This window comes from Mixophyes fleayi, chromosome 12, assembly GCF_038048845.1.
Source record: "Mixophyes fleayi isolate aMixFle1 chromosome 12, aMixFle1.hap1, whole genome shotgun sequence".
NCBI lineage: Eukaryota > Metazoa > Chordata > Amphibia > Anura > Limnodynastidae > Mixophyes > Mixophyes fleayi.
The window spans coordinates 77063412-77078405 of record NC_134413.1 but is presented as its reverse complement, the minus strand read 5'-3'; the positions used below and the strand labels follow the sequence as shown (position 1 = coordinate 77078405).

The window sequence follows — 14994 nt, the reverse complement described above, 5'->3', positions numbered from 1 at the left end:
AGCGCCCTCTGTTGATGAATGTCAGTAATTCAGAGAGAGGTGGGGGGGGGGGGGGGTATGTGCAGGAAAAAAACATAATAAAATCACTATGTACTTCCTTTCCTGGGGCAGGCTGGGCAGTGGGGTATCTGCCTCTCGGGTCTGCCCCACAGTGGGCTACTTTGGGATGAGTCACAGGACCACCTGCATTTTTTTGCCTTTTAAATAGGCTGCTGAGTCGAAACTTGCCCCCCAAGCTAAAATTTGCCAGCCCTCCCCTGTTCCTTTCCCACCACTCCTCCTAGTGCAAGGGTCCCTACACTTGTGCAAACCTGGTAAAATGTCAGCCCAGAAGACCAAATTTGACTTTTAGCTTATTAGACTCTCTAGCAGATTATACTAGCAGAATATTACTAGTCTTGGGAAGTGTTATAGGTGCCGTAGACTGGGCCAGGCTGGGGGAATTTTGTTGTCTAATGTTCCCGGGGCAGTCCCTATTTTTTTTTTTTTTTTTTAAATATTTACCAGCTGTCCAGTGTGATTTTTTTTAAATCTGTATATTGGATGCAATTCTAAAGTTGGGTACACACCGATGCAGTCTTACTTCAGATGCAATTTCTGTAATGATTTTACCAACGTCTGTAAGTCCTGTTGATCATTCCGATTCATGTGTACACACCTACACGATTAACCTTCATCTCTCATAACCATCTGCTGAAAAGATCATGGGCAGCACGGTGACTCAGTGGTTAGCACTTCTGCCTTACAGCACTGGGGTCATTAGTTCAATTCCCGACCATGACCTTATCTGTGTGGAGTTTGTATGTGTGTTTGCGTGGGTTTCCTCCGGGTGCTCTGGTTTTCTCCCATACTTCAAAAACATACTGGTAGGTTAATTGGCTGCTAACAAATTGACCCTAGTCTGTGAGTCTATATTAGGGAATTTAGACTGTAAGCCCCAATGGGGCAGGGACTGATGTGAGTGAGTTCTCTGTACAGCGAATTAGTGGAGCTATATAAATTTATGATGATGACTCTGCACACTCCAGAGAGATCTATGGATACTTCCGGTCGTGAGCATGTACACACTTCCACAATTACCCGACCTCGTTCCATCGCTGATCTTGATTTTTAAATCAACAGATACGATGTGCTTTGGTACAATGTTTGTGGGAGTGCACACACTAATGTGATATCTGACCAAACGGTGGTGAATCGTGTGATCTGCAGGATAATTGCCTAGGTGTGTACTCGTTGAGAATCTGTGTGCTTATTCTCCAAGCTTTTTAAGTAAACAGGTCTTTCAGATGTCCATTTAAGATGCAAAACAACGACATTACAACCATGTGTACAGGTCATGATGAGAATCACTGAGCATGTAGAATGTAGATCCGTCTAGGCAGCTGCAAACGTTCCCTATAGATTATTTTAACATTTTGGCAAGTAAGGATATGGCTGGCAGTGGGGCCATTGGAGACGCTGAGATTTATTCCTAATATAATGCTTGGTTACCAACTGTCAGTAGGTTTGCTGAGAGCCACATTACATGTTTGCCCATCAAAAATACACATAAAGATCAGTATAAAATTGGACATTGAATTATTATTTATTTTTGTTAGTAATTTTTATTCATTTTTGAAGGACAGGAAGAAGACGGTGGCTCAGTGGTTAGCACTTCTGCCTCACAGCGCTGGGGTCATGAGTTCAATTCCCGACCATGGCCTTATCTGTGTGGAGTTTGTATGTTCTCCCCGTGTTTGCGTGGGTTTCCTCCGGGTGCTCCGGTTTCCTCCCACACTCCAAAAAGAAGTAGGTGGCTGCTATCAAATTGACCCTAGTGTGTGTGTGTGTGTGTTGGGAAATTTAGACTGCAATCTCTGATGGGGCAGGGACTGATGTGAATAAGTTCTCTGTACAGCGCTACGGATTTAATAAATAAATGATGATGATGAACCAAATTAGGGGTGTAAATGACGTACACAAATTCCCTCACCCAAGATGGCCTCCATTGTCCAGAATTAACCAATATCTGTGTACCAATGTTTGCAGCAACAACAACAACAACAAAAACAGCAACTCGTCAAAAAAGGACAGCCTAACTACAGTTTTGCCAAGCTTAAAATAATTTTTGCCTCTGGATCCTGCTCTCTCAGGATCTGGTAAATTTTAGTGCCATAATTGTATGGCACTATGTAATTGAGCAATAATTAAGAAGCTGGTTATATAGGCGTGAGCACTGTGCTAAACGCTTAGTGGTGGGGTTTTTTTGCGCGGTTACAGGCGGTGTCTGTATCTGAGCTGTCTCTGGCATTTAAGTCACTTCTTAGGAGAGCATTTGTAATTAGTTTTAAGGAGACTATAAACAGTTTTATTTAAGCTCCCCCATGAGACAAAGGGCTAGATTTACTAAACTGCAGGTTTGGAAAAGTGGAGATATTGCCTATAGCAACCAATCAGATCATAGCTTTCATTTATTTAGTGCATTCTAAAAAATGACAGCTAGAATCTGATTGGTTGCTATAGGCAACATCTCTACTTTTTCAGCAGTTTAGTAAATATACCACAAAGTGATTGGTTACTCACTAATGTTGACAGTTGATTTAAGCATATCCTACGAACAAGGCTGGCGAGATTGCGTTTCCCACAGGTAAGTTGTACATTCAGGTTGCAGATCCCAATTTATAGTCCATTCCAGTCAGCAATATATTCAACAAAAAGCAGAAAATAGACACATTAACAACGTCTACAGTTTTATTTGGAATTAATATCATAAATTGTTTTGGTACAATATGGTGTCAAGTTTTCAAACCTTCAAAAAAAGAAAAAGCGGAGTTATTGCCCAAAGAAACCAATCAGATACTAGCTCTCATTTCATAAAAGGTACAAAATAAATGATAGCTAGAATCTGATTGGTTGCTATGGGCAACACCTCCACTTTTCCTTTTTAAGAAGGTATAGTAGATCTTCTCCTCTAAATGTTTGCAAACAATATTTTAATTAACAGTAAGGGCTCACAGACACTTCTGAGGTCGGCACATGGAGCGTACGTTGAAACAAATTATACATACGTCCATTCACAAAATAATCTGTTTATAAGAAATTTAAATGGATTTCCACTCTGTTTAATTGAATAGTCAGCCGCTGATTCTGTAAATTAACAGAATCAGTCGAATGCTATAAATACTGGTATTTTCAATAGGTGTTTCTCTTGGACAGACCCTACATGCCTAAGTCAAAGTGGTTATAGAACCTTAAAAACCCATCGTTAGTCCAACAAAGTGGTTATAGTAGTTGAAAAACCCATTAGTGGTCCAACAAAGTGGTTATAGAACCTTAAAAACCCATCGTTGGTCCAACAAAGTGGTTATAGAAGTTGAAAAACCCAACAGTGATCCAACAAAGTGGTTATAGAAGTTGAAAAACCCAACAGTGATCCAACAAAGTGGTTATAGTAGTTGAAAAACCCATTAGTGGTCCAACAAAGTGGTTATAGAACCTTAAAAACCCATCGTTGGTCCAACAAAGTGGTTATAGAAGTTGAAAAACCCAACAGTGATCCAACAAAGTGGTTATAGAAGTTGAAAAACCCAACAGTGATCCAACAAAGTGGTTATAGAAGTTGAAAAACCCAATAGGGGTCCAAATCCACCCACCCACAATTTCAGGGAGGTCTAAGTAAGGGGAAATTCTTACGGGCATCTCTGGTATGTTGCTCCAGACTGCCGGCACTCACAGTATTAACTTCATCTGCAAGACGCCCCCGAAGCAGCACAGTTGGATTCCAAAAACTTCCTCGTAAATTTATTATTTTTTTAAATTATCTGTTATGAAGGTAATTGAAGGTCAACAGTTTACAAGAAGACAGATGCAGGTCATGCCAAGAACATATTATGGCCTTCTGCTTGCCCAGAAAATCAAAGCCAGTATCACTACAATAATGGTGATAGCACTCTGCAATGAAGGTAGCAACTCATATATTTTTAAGACCATGGTCAAAATAATCAACAGAACGATACCTAAAAACCAGTATGTGTTGAACCCGCTAGACCTGGAAGATGTCTCCACAGTGTTCCTGTCTACATCAGCTGGCCTTTCTTCTTTTTTATCGAACCCAACATCTCTTGGGTTTTCTATTCTCTGTGGACTCGCACTAGAACCTTTGAGCGAATCAGAAGTTTCCTTACTAGTCATATGTTTTGCAGCAGAGTCATCTGCACGAATGGTTTGATTAGCTCCACCACCCATCACTCCTTCTAACGGTGTATCATCGTGAACTTGTGGACCATGAATGGGAGTAGCTATTTCTTCAGATGGATCATTTGGATAAACGAGTCTAATCTCTTTCATCGCATCACTACTTCTACTGTCATCTGGATATCCATCCTTTCTCGCTACGTCACTGTCAACAATATTGGGTTCGGGTCTCTCATTGTCACAGTCTTCAATTGGACTAATGTCAGTGGTAGACTTACAAGAATCTGCTAGAGGTCCTACCATTGTTGGTAAGTCATGACTGTTTTCTATGAGTGGATCAACTTTCATCACATCAGCTGTCTGTGATGTCGTACTACTACTGATTTCTGGTTCCTGAACCCTGACGCGTTCTGTCTGCATTATATCAACATTGGACACCAAATCTGAATCAGCTGATGATTCTCCAGTGTTTAATGCATCAAAATTCACTTCTTGCGTACTAATATCTGTCGTCTTATCTGAATTAGTTGTGGGTGTACCCACTTCAATTTTCTGAAGGTCTACACTGCCTTGCTCCAAATTTTGTTGTACGTCACTACCAGGACTGTCAACTACTCGTCTTAATTTGCCACCATCTTCACCAGCTGGTAGCGGATGAAGATTAGTTACTTCTACGATACCACCCGTTGAAACCATTGATGTGTTGCCACCCTTAATCTCTTGAGTATCAGCATTACTGACCTCTGGTGTACTCTCATCATTACTTGGTGTATTCAAAGAAGAAATATCATCAGAAACCGTATTATTAATTTCAGCACTGGCCGTGGTATACGTAATCTTAGATGAACTGGGATTGCTAGCATCTGAAGTCGACGAAGACACAGGAGAAACATCGGCTTCTGGAACATCAGAGACACTGGTGGTGTCTACAGCTACTGCCTGAGTCTCCTCTGTGTTTTCATCCTCACTATCGGAAATAGGCTCCTTGAGTCCATCGGCAATGGATTTGGCTGTCAAAGCTGCCAAGACGGCGACTAATATACCAAAGGCGCTTATCGCTTCCCCACCCGCTGACATAGATCCTACAGACGACATCTTCTCCTGCATTCCTTTTCTAAACCACTTCCTGAAAACCTCTCTTTGACACGCCTCGCCGCAGACGAATCTCACAGCCAAGCGAGACAGTTCGTTAATTATTGCCTTCTGATTTTCCTCCTTCAAGAGAGCCCTTATGTTCTTTCTCCACTCCGAGACTTTCTGTAATGCAGCAAAGAAGATGGAATGTCAAACCACTTAGACGAAGCAAAGTAAAATACAAAAAAAAAATAGTAATATAAATTGGCCTTTGAAGTTTTTTTACACCATCCTAAATTTCGAATGTGTTCGTTCGCTGCCTTTTCCCTTTAGATTGTAAGCTCTCATGAGTGAGGACCTTCATTACCCTTTTGGACTAGTTGGCATCGGTACGTAATGCCTGTATACCTCTTACGAATTATGTAGCCCTTCATAAAATGTTTGCACTTTATAAATAATGCTTGTTAATAATAATATTAATAACGACTCTTAAACTTTGTCCAAATATAACATAACAAGAGGTGATTGTAGACAAAGCGGCCAGTCTGATCATTTTTTGACTATCACCAGTGGCGTCACAGAGCCACGAAAATCATGCCACGAGTTTCCAGTCCAATGACAGCCTGTACAAAATGGCTGCCTGACAATGTCTCCATGACCTCTCTGGCTCCGGGTAAGTTAGTTAGGTTGTTCTATCTAGAATGTCGCTGTAGCCCACAAAATGTCCGACTCCATCGTTTTGCCGGAAAGAGGTCCACTGTAAATGGATTTACAAGCAGGGCTGTGACTGTCCTCTCGAAAAAGAGGAAAGCTAAGAGTTATGGGAAGCGTTTATATTTACCAGCAAATGCTCCACAAAACCAGGAACGTGGAACACAGAGACCAGGTCGGAGGATTCTTGAAGGCTCTGTAGAAATTGTATCTGTAAAACAAAGTTTGTAATGCATTTAAATAACCTCTGATAAGTCAGCGACAGCGTCTATATACGGTGGGGGCTGGTGGTCTCGTGTCTTTAACCCAATTTATATATTCAGCGACTGGTAATGGCGGCTGCGCTCTTCCGGTGTGGCTTTCACATTCAGGCGCTGGTGGTTGCTAGGTAACCCAGTGATGTCGCTATGAGGGGTACAGATTGGATACCCTCTGCTCCAGATAGATTCAGTGTAAGCTGGATTTATTAGCAAGTTACATATCAGCTGCTATCAGATCCAGGTAACCCTGAATATATTACTAGTAGTGTGAGGGATATCACACAGTTATTAAAGAGTAAGATACATCATATATAATATTCTTGGCCCTCGTAACTGCCCTGCAGACCCCGTACAATATTAATTTACTTCCTTACCTCCGACTCGGTACCTGAGATAGACAACACTTTATGGCACATTCCAAACATGAGTTTTTCTCCAAGCTCTGTATGTCTCTCACCTCCGGATGCCTGTTGTATAGAAAAGTAAGTAATATCATTCTAAAACTTTTATATTTTCTATTTATTATCTGATTATCGTTTATTTATATAGCGCTACCATATTAAGCAGCGCTGTACAGAGAATGTTTACCCGTTCTAGGATCCATTTTTGTCATTTTTTGGAGTTAGGGAGTAAACCGGAGCACCCGGAGGAGACCCACGTTAACATAGGGAGAACATACAAACTCCACACATATAAGACCACGGTCAGGATTCCAACTGATGACCCCAGTGCTGTGAGGCAGCATTGCTAATGGTCAGTTTACCTGAAACAAGCCCTTAAGGCCACTTCTCTTTTGCTTTAATAAATACAGCACCGAGTATTCCAGAGGACTCTGTACTCACCCAGTTATCCGGATTGGGGTTTCTAAATAAGACGTGGACTCTCTGATCCTGGTGTGATACGGTCAGCAGCTCTGCCTTCACATCAAAGACTTGGTTAATTTGCTGAATCTGGGGAAAGTGTTTCATGTCATTACCAATCGCATACTAAAACACGTGGCTAATTTCGAGTCCGCTGCAAATTTTGCCAAGCATCCCAGGCTGCACTGCAAGGGTGCAAATGCAAATGTTTTTTTTCTTTTTTGCAGGCCCTACATATACAGAGCAGCTTTATTTTTACACTGTATTTTAGAGTTGCATCCCCCCCTCCCCAAATGGCTTTTCCAGGAGCAAATTGTACACCCATTAGCTGGATATGCCCCCAATCCTTCTATTTTAATACGCAGAGGATCCTGTATGTCTAATAGATACTTTATTGAAACGTTATTGTTCCACTAGGAGACAATGTTCAATGTAATACTGTATATAAAGGTAAAAGCAGGAGTAGAGAGAGGGCCATTGTCCAGGACATAACCCATATTAGTCTACACTCCAGAAATGGTAAATGGGTTTAACCATACTTGCCAACTCCCTGAAATAGGGGTGATCTCCCTCACTCCCTGAAGAGTCTGGCATTCTCCCTGATGCTGAGCCAGTACAAGACGTGGTTGGCTTCACCATCTGTGGCATGATGACACAGTTCAGAAATTGTGTCCTATGTCCATGTATTGATGCCTATGGAGGTGGCCATTTTCTTGGAGACCAAGATTTAATCAAAGACTGACAGGTAAGACAACATGACTTCAGTAATGGGGACAGAAATGTAAAAGACACTTCAGTCTCTAGAGATTCATTAGCTGCTTGTCTTTAATGCATAGTTGTCTACTCTCCTGGAATGTCCGGGAGACTCCCGCATTTCTGGGAGGGCTCACGGGAGAGCAGGGCAACCTCCCGGTTCTCTCCCCCGCAATAGATAAGTGGCAGGGTACGGGGCTTAATTATGCAAATATCGCACCATCTTAGCCCCACCCCCCTGCTGCTATTGGCCAAAATTGTGACAGTCAATTAGGGGGCCGGGCCAAAATGATGCAATTTGCCAAGCCCCGCCCCCGCACGCCCTTCTTCCCCCGGGATCTCCCTGAAGCCAACGAAAAGTTGGCAAGTATGGGTTTAAACCTCCGCATCCCGCTTACCTGCTCTCTATGATCCTCCTGACTCTCTTTCCCGTCATCTCTATAGTCAAAGTTCTGGGAACCTCCAGCGGAAGCCGCCAGCTCAGCCGCCGCCAAAGCTGCCAGGGCGCCAACCAGGGAACCTCTCTCACTCTTATCTATGCAGGACACCTTAAGTTTCTCAGTCAATATCCTGCGGAGGTCATCAGTGTAGTCACTGCCGGCTACGTGGTCATCCGAGAGGCAGAGAAACTGAGCGGCTGCCGTACAAATGTCATCGGCCGCATTCGGATTCATTTGTCGTTTGACGCCAAGTGACGCCAGGGATTCCCGATGGACTTTGGATGTCTGGAGATTTAAAAAACAACAACATATGAATATGCTTTGGAATTAAATGCCCTAACACAGGATGTCTCCGCCATAAGATGAATTCCTACTGTTTTGCTTATACCCGTGGCCGTCACACATTGGAAGCAGCCATTTTGTGGGCTTGAAGCTTTATTAATGAAGGCAGTCTATCGATTCTCTCAGGTCATGTCACTGTTTCCTAATGGATTGGTCAGCTTTATTCACATGTTGGCTTACTCCCAAAATGGCTGCATCCACTCCCTTAGTGATGTCACTGGGGCCTAGTGATTTGGTTGGCTGAATTCACAAGAGACCCTAAAGAGCTGCCTCGTCCATGTTCCACTTAAAGTCCTTCAATGATGTCACAGATTCCTAGAGAGGTGATAGGTTGTATTCTCATGAGAACAAAATGGCTGCCTCCTCTATGTTCCCCTCAAAGTCCTTCAGTGATGTCACCGATTCCTAGAGAGGTGGTAGGTTGTGTTCTCATGAGTACAAAATGGCTGCCTCCTCTATGTTCCCCTTAAAGTCCTTCAGTGATGTCACCGATTCCTAGAGAGGTGGTAGGTTGTGTTCTCATGAGAACAAAATGGCTGCCTCTGTTTTGTGCCTCATTGAAGTCACTGGTTTCTAGAGAATTGGTTTGGCTACATTCTCATAAGTATTGTTTTAGACCAAAAATGTCTGCCTCCGCTATGTAGCCCGCAAAGTACCTCATTGATATTACTAGTGACTAGTCCCTAGGTGATTTTCTAGGCTGAATTCTCGTAAGTATTAATTGATCCCAAAAGATGTCTACCTCCACTGTGTCTAAGTGACACTTGAATTGTAAGTGGACGTAACTCATATAACTTAATTCCTTTTGACAATCCCGTTGGGGGAAATCCATTAAAAATCAACATCCACGTGCATCAAATGTTTGCCCCCCAAAATATTCTGCTGCCTAAACATACACATCAAACACCGGAGGAAATTTTTGGCAACGTTCTACTCACCAAACAGACGTTGACAAAGCCGTTCAAATTAAAGAACGAGGACAGCCGGGAGAATTCGGAGGGGCTGAGCAGCAGACGCACCTGGGATAAATACAAAATGTGACAAACACACAATGGCTTATTTAACGTAGCACGAAGACCTGTTTTTAAGCCTAAAATATGCTTTTTGAAACAGAGTCCCATATATAGTATAGAATTAACTCCTCCTGAATAGAAGCTGCTTATTGTCAGTCGTAGGTCTTCCCGATCGTATCACACACAGACGCTCGTAATATTAATCCTCACCTCCCATTTAACCAGAGTTGGATCAGTGACGGCAAACACCTTCGTGGACCCACCATACTGGAAGAAACTCTTCTCTTCAAAACCTTTATTGTGTTTCAGATTCTACAAATAAAACATATCATCATCATCATTTATTTATATTGCACCACTAATTCCGCAGCGCTGTACAGAGAACTCGCTCACATCAGTCCCTGCCCCATTGGAGCTTACAGTCTAAATTCCCTAACATACACACACACACACATACAGACAGACTAGGGTTAATTTGATAGCAGACAATTAACCTACCAGTATGTTTTTTTGGAGTGTGGGTGGAAACCGGAGCACCCGGAGGAAACCCACACAAACACGCGGAGAACATACAAACTCCACACAGATAAGGCCATGGTCGGGAATCGAACTCATGACTCCAGTGCTGTGAGGCAGAAGTGCTAACCACTAGGACACTGTGCTGTCTTAGTATGAATAATAAACCCTTTAAATGATCATGAGAAGTCTCTTTCATGAAGAACAGAATGGCATATTGTACAGAGGACATATGTCTACATTCTGCTGGTTAGGAAGAGTAAATATTTATTTGAAATTAGAGTATTTTGTCAATGTGTTATAGCAAAAAGTAGCTTTTATGATGTCCAGGTATACAGGGATTTGGTCTGTCACTTTGGTTGTCTCCGATCAATTTCGGTGACCAATGCTCTGGGTGTGGTCACATACTAACCAACCTTAATCTAATCACATTGAAACAGAGAAAATTTGTTCTGGTAGGATGGAAATCAGGTTGACCGTTCATGGGACGGTTCCTGCCACATGGCTCCCAGGATGCCTTTCCAGTTTCACTATATAATACAGGTAGGCTCAAGCCAAGCAGTCGGATTATTTCCAGACCACATGGGGGCCTCTTAGTATGGTCAGAAGACCACCGCACTCGCCGGCCAATCACGTTCATTTTCCAACCACGTTTTCCAGATTTGGTCAATTTTGCTCAGACTAATATTGGGCATTGTGTGGGGGGCGGACATAATCGTAGATATCGAGCAGATATTGCCACGTAGGGCCAGCTTAAGTTCTAGGGAAGCCTGTGCGTTGCCGCCAATCTGGCGTCTTGTAAGATTGGTAACTGTGTAGCAATTGAATGTGTGTAATTTGGTCCTCCGTATTTGTAACTCAATTTCTCACATATCAGATGATCGAATGAGCTATGAGTTTGGATTGTAACCTATTTGGTCAACATAAAACTGCCAGTACTTTGGCAGATCTGGCTGCTTTTTCTAAGTGGTAGAACCTTTGTCCAAATTGTCGTCCTCTGTGGGGGCCCTATGAGTCCAGCCGTTCCATGACGTACCAGGCCCAACGAGAGGGGTGACTGCCTCAAGCTAGATCCATTCATAGCATTCAGGTGTGCGGTTCCAAGCTCTTCAGTGGCACTAGGATCTTTGGTGAACTGTGTTTTGGAACCTTCCTTGGGCACGAACTGTACCCTAGAACGATGTGACCGACCGGCTTCTATCTGGACGCAAATAATTTGTGCTATTTGTGCTATTGAAGTATTGAATTGGACTAGGCCATTTTGGAGAACGCTTGTGGCAAGCCAAATGATTCAGTAGACTCATCTCTAGTCAACAACCATCTCCACCTACTTTGAAACCAGAGGAGTCTAAAATTGCCATTCAATTTACTGCGTGTTACTTAAGACCAGCCCCAGGAGGGGGCACTCGGTCCCCGTTACTAAAATGGGACTAGGTTAGTATCCGCAATCTTGTATGTTGAATAGAACTCTCTACTTATGATAAATAGACACATGCGGAGTTGGTCGGCCAATGGCTCCCATTGTAGACCTACTTCAATCACCGATTCCTCTCCGAGACCATTTTTACCGGAGGATTGTTCTACGAGTGCCGCCAATATTTCAGACGGAACATGTTCTACACATAGCCCTCTCACCTTCTCTGTGCTTTGCATGTCTCTTGCATCGTAAAGAAGGTGAAGGTCACTGTTCTGAGTGGTGACGAAATAGAGGCGATCCTTATTTTTCCCAGGGAAAGTCGGGTACACCTTTTTAACTTTCACCGATTTATCGTTCTGTAACTCGAAGACGATGACCTTGGAAGCCATCTGTGTGGCGGCAAAATGGGAAAAAAGTTAGACATAGATTACAACTTTTTCAGTCAAAGGGGCAGATTTAATTTTCCGCGATGTACCATTGGACATCACCGTAAAGAATCTCTGCTCATCTTCCTCTACGGGGTGTAAGGAAAAATGAGCAGAGTCCAGCCTGAACATCGACGCAACGAGTCACCCCATGGACTGTTCTGGAGACACATCGCGCTGAATTTAATCTCTCCCCCAAAGAGTTGACATAATTTATTGAATAGGCTGTCTTCCTGAGCTTCCTCTACTGTTGCCATCATTGATTACCATGGTGATTTCTAATACCAATTTTATTTTACAGTACTTAATTAATCCTTGTAATTTTGCTGCCATTTTTCCCTCCGTTCGTCTCATAGTCCCGGCTGAATTAACACGGAGAGGATGGGGGCTGGATGTTGAACGGGATGACCAGTGGTGGGATTCAGCCGATTCTTACCAGTTCGCCAACCCATTGCGTTGGTGGGGGGAGCAGGTAGACTCTTTAAAGAAAATAAAAACAAAAAGTACACCTCTCCTCGGCATCTCCTCCTCCCTGCTCCGTCTGCACTGAATGTCGGGCGTGACGTCATGACGTTACGCCCGACATTCAGTGAGGAGCGGCGCAGAGAGGAGTCGGCGACAAGAAGACAGAAGACAAGAAGGGAAGAAAAGAGAAGAAAGAAGCTGATAGAAAAGGTAAGTGAAGGAACGTAGGAAGGCGAGCAAAGGAAGGCAGCATGGCAGAGTGTGAAAGGGGCAAAGGAAGGCAGCGAGGCAGAGTATTGTGAGGGGCAAAACACATTTTTGTATACTTAAAACGGTCATTAGGGCAGAGAACCGGTTGTTAATTTATTTGAATCTCACCACTGGGGATGACCAATCACAAACCACTATCAAGAGAGTTTGCGGCTTGTGATTGGTCCTCCAGGCTAACGCCTCCGACGCCATTTGAAGTTAACTTAAGTTGATTTGCAAATTCCGGCTAGGGGGTTAGGAGCACCTCAGAACCCGTTGAAAATAAAACATTTTCACAGCTCATAATACAAGTATTCTGGTTTGAGGTGTTTTAAATAAAAATGAGCTCATACTGTCTGCACGACGGTGATGTCACACAAGGGGGTGGAGCTGTTCATCTGACCCCGCCCACTTTCCCTGTACATGACATGGAAAATAGTGCATGACATGACCGGTGGACATTTAAACAGAGGAGGCGGACATTGTGTGAAAAGAATGCAGCCAATCAAATCACTAGGAACCCACGCCTCACACATATTAACCAATCCATTGCCTGAGGGATGTTGCTGGCTTCTAGTGAAATCACAGGCTGCATTCTCATAAATAGCCTTCAGTCCACACAAGAGTTGCCCCCACTCCACCGCAGTTAAATACCGAATATCCTGTCAGTTACTGGGATCATAAAACGTTAATGTCTTAGTCAGGGGCCAGGAAGACTTTCATTGTAAACAGCTTTTACAGGGTAACACATCAACACACCATACCCACTGATCACTAAAATCTCTAAACATGCAAACAATCTACTAATAAACCCCTGACAAGGTATCGATGACATATAGAAAGGACCTGACAAATGTTGAGTAACATGCAATGGACTTACTCCAAACTTTCCTAGAAGCAGAGGAGCTGTAAGCAAATGGATGCAAAGTTCTCTCCTCACACCCAGCACCAAGTTACTTTCACTTTCCAGAGGTGCAGCCTCTATTGTCAACAAGGCTTAAGGCACAAGGGAGCGACCTGTGGCATTCCAGCTGGCGTGGGACTACAAGTCCCAGCGTGCATGCTTCTTTTGTTTCATGCCAAGCTACTCCCCCGTAAACAATTTGTAAATAATCAATTACCATTTAATAAAAATAAACTTATAGGCAGTACATCCGGAGCTGTCTTAACAGCGTTATAGGCCCCCGGGTAAATCAGTGCACTGGGGCCCGACCTACACAACCACCCACAGGAATAAAAGCGTAAATTATCGATAAAATTAAGCTTCTATTTATTGGTAACTCCAACAAAATTGGTGTTTAGACATTAAAAAAACATGCGGTACAGCAGAGATTAATCCACACAAACGTTTGGACAATATAACGTGAGCCTGGAAGTTGACAGGCAAGAAATTCAACATAAAAATGGTACGTAGTTGGTAAATCATACAGACAGATGGCATAGTATGAAATTACTATGAATTATTATTAGGTCAAGATATGTATTTGCAATAGAAAGATGTACAGATAACAGCTGATACTGATTGGATTAGTCCACCTAAATGTTAATAAAGGTTTTAAGGTTCTGAATAAATCTCCAGGAATAATATCCTGAAAAGTTGGCAAGCCTATGGGGCCCCTATGCTCGTGGGGCCCTGGAGCAACTGCCCAGTGTGCCCATGCGTAAAGTCGACTCTGGCTACAGGCCCATTGCTGGGATAACAATGCCAGCAATGATTTTGTGACTGGATCAGTGGTATTAACTGGAGCAGATAAGGGCGGTCACATTTGACCTGACCATGTGTTGTTGTAAGGGTCAAAAAGCCAACTGGCACTCACAGCGGATGGCATCCTCTCCTGCAACACCAATGACCCAGGGATGACCGAATAACTAATTTCAGATTCTGGAGGAACCTTTGGGATTCTACAGACAATGACATGGCTCTAACGGGGATGACTTCTCCCTGGGATCTCCACTGTTTCCAGTAGGCTTCCCACATAGCATGGCCGTCGCCCAGTGTGGGCGCGCACTGGGGACAACAAAACCACCGGATGAGCGACATTATGTCAAAAGACAAGAAAATGACGTGTGAAATGTTTGGTAATATCGCTATATACTTACAGCTCCTCTCTCTGCACTTACAGGAAAGATATGAAGTAGGAAACAGACACAAAGTTCATTTTCAAACTCTACTTTCACTTTCATGTCGGAGACAAACCTTTAACCCCCTACCACCACCAAGACTGAAGGTTTAAGGCAGAAGTAGGTGAACTGTAGCCATCCAACGCGGGTGGTACTACAAGTCCCAGGATGCAGC

At 43.2% G+C, this 14994-nt stretch overlaps 1 protein-coding gene across 3 annotated transcripts; it reads right to left on the bottom strand.

Annotated features, from left to right (window-relative positions):
* Positions 1 to 2716: 2716 nt before the first annotated feature.
* On the bottom strand, positions 2717 to 14890 carry LOC142109431 (uncharacterized). Of its 3 annotated transcripts, none has more exons than XM_075193621.1 (9): positions 14799 to 14890; positions 11778 to 11948; positions 9837 to 9938; positions 9552 to 9632; positions 8230 to 8556; positions 7061 to 7168; positions 6593 to 6685; positions 6089 to 6169; positions 2717 to 5430 (listed from the first exon to the last, which is right to left on the bottom strand). In XM_075193621.1, the coding sequence occupies exons 1-9, from the start codon at positions 14880 to 14882 to the stop codon at positions 3868 to 3870; spliced, it is 2610 nt and encodes an 869-aa protein (XP_075049722.1). In that variant the 5' UTR covers positions 14883 to 14890; the 3' UTR covers positions 2717 to 3867. The 3 variants fall into 3 exon arrangements, with proteins under 3 accessions (XP_075049722.1, XP_075049723.1, XP_075049724.1); XM_075193622.1 differs by lacking the exon at positions 14799 to 14890 and adding an exon at positions 14516 to 14767; XM_075193623.1 differs by lacking the exon at positions 14799 to 14890 and adding an exon at positions 13579 to 13949.
* Positions 14891 to 14994: the final 104 nt, after the last annotated feature.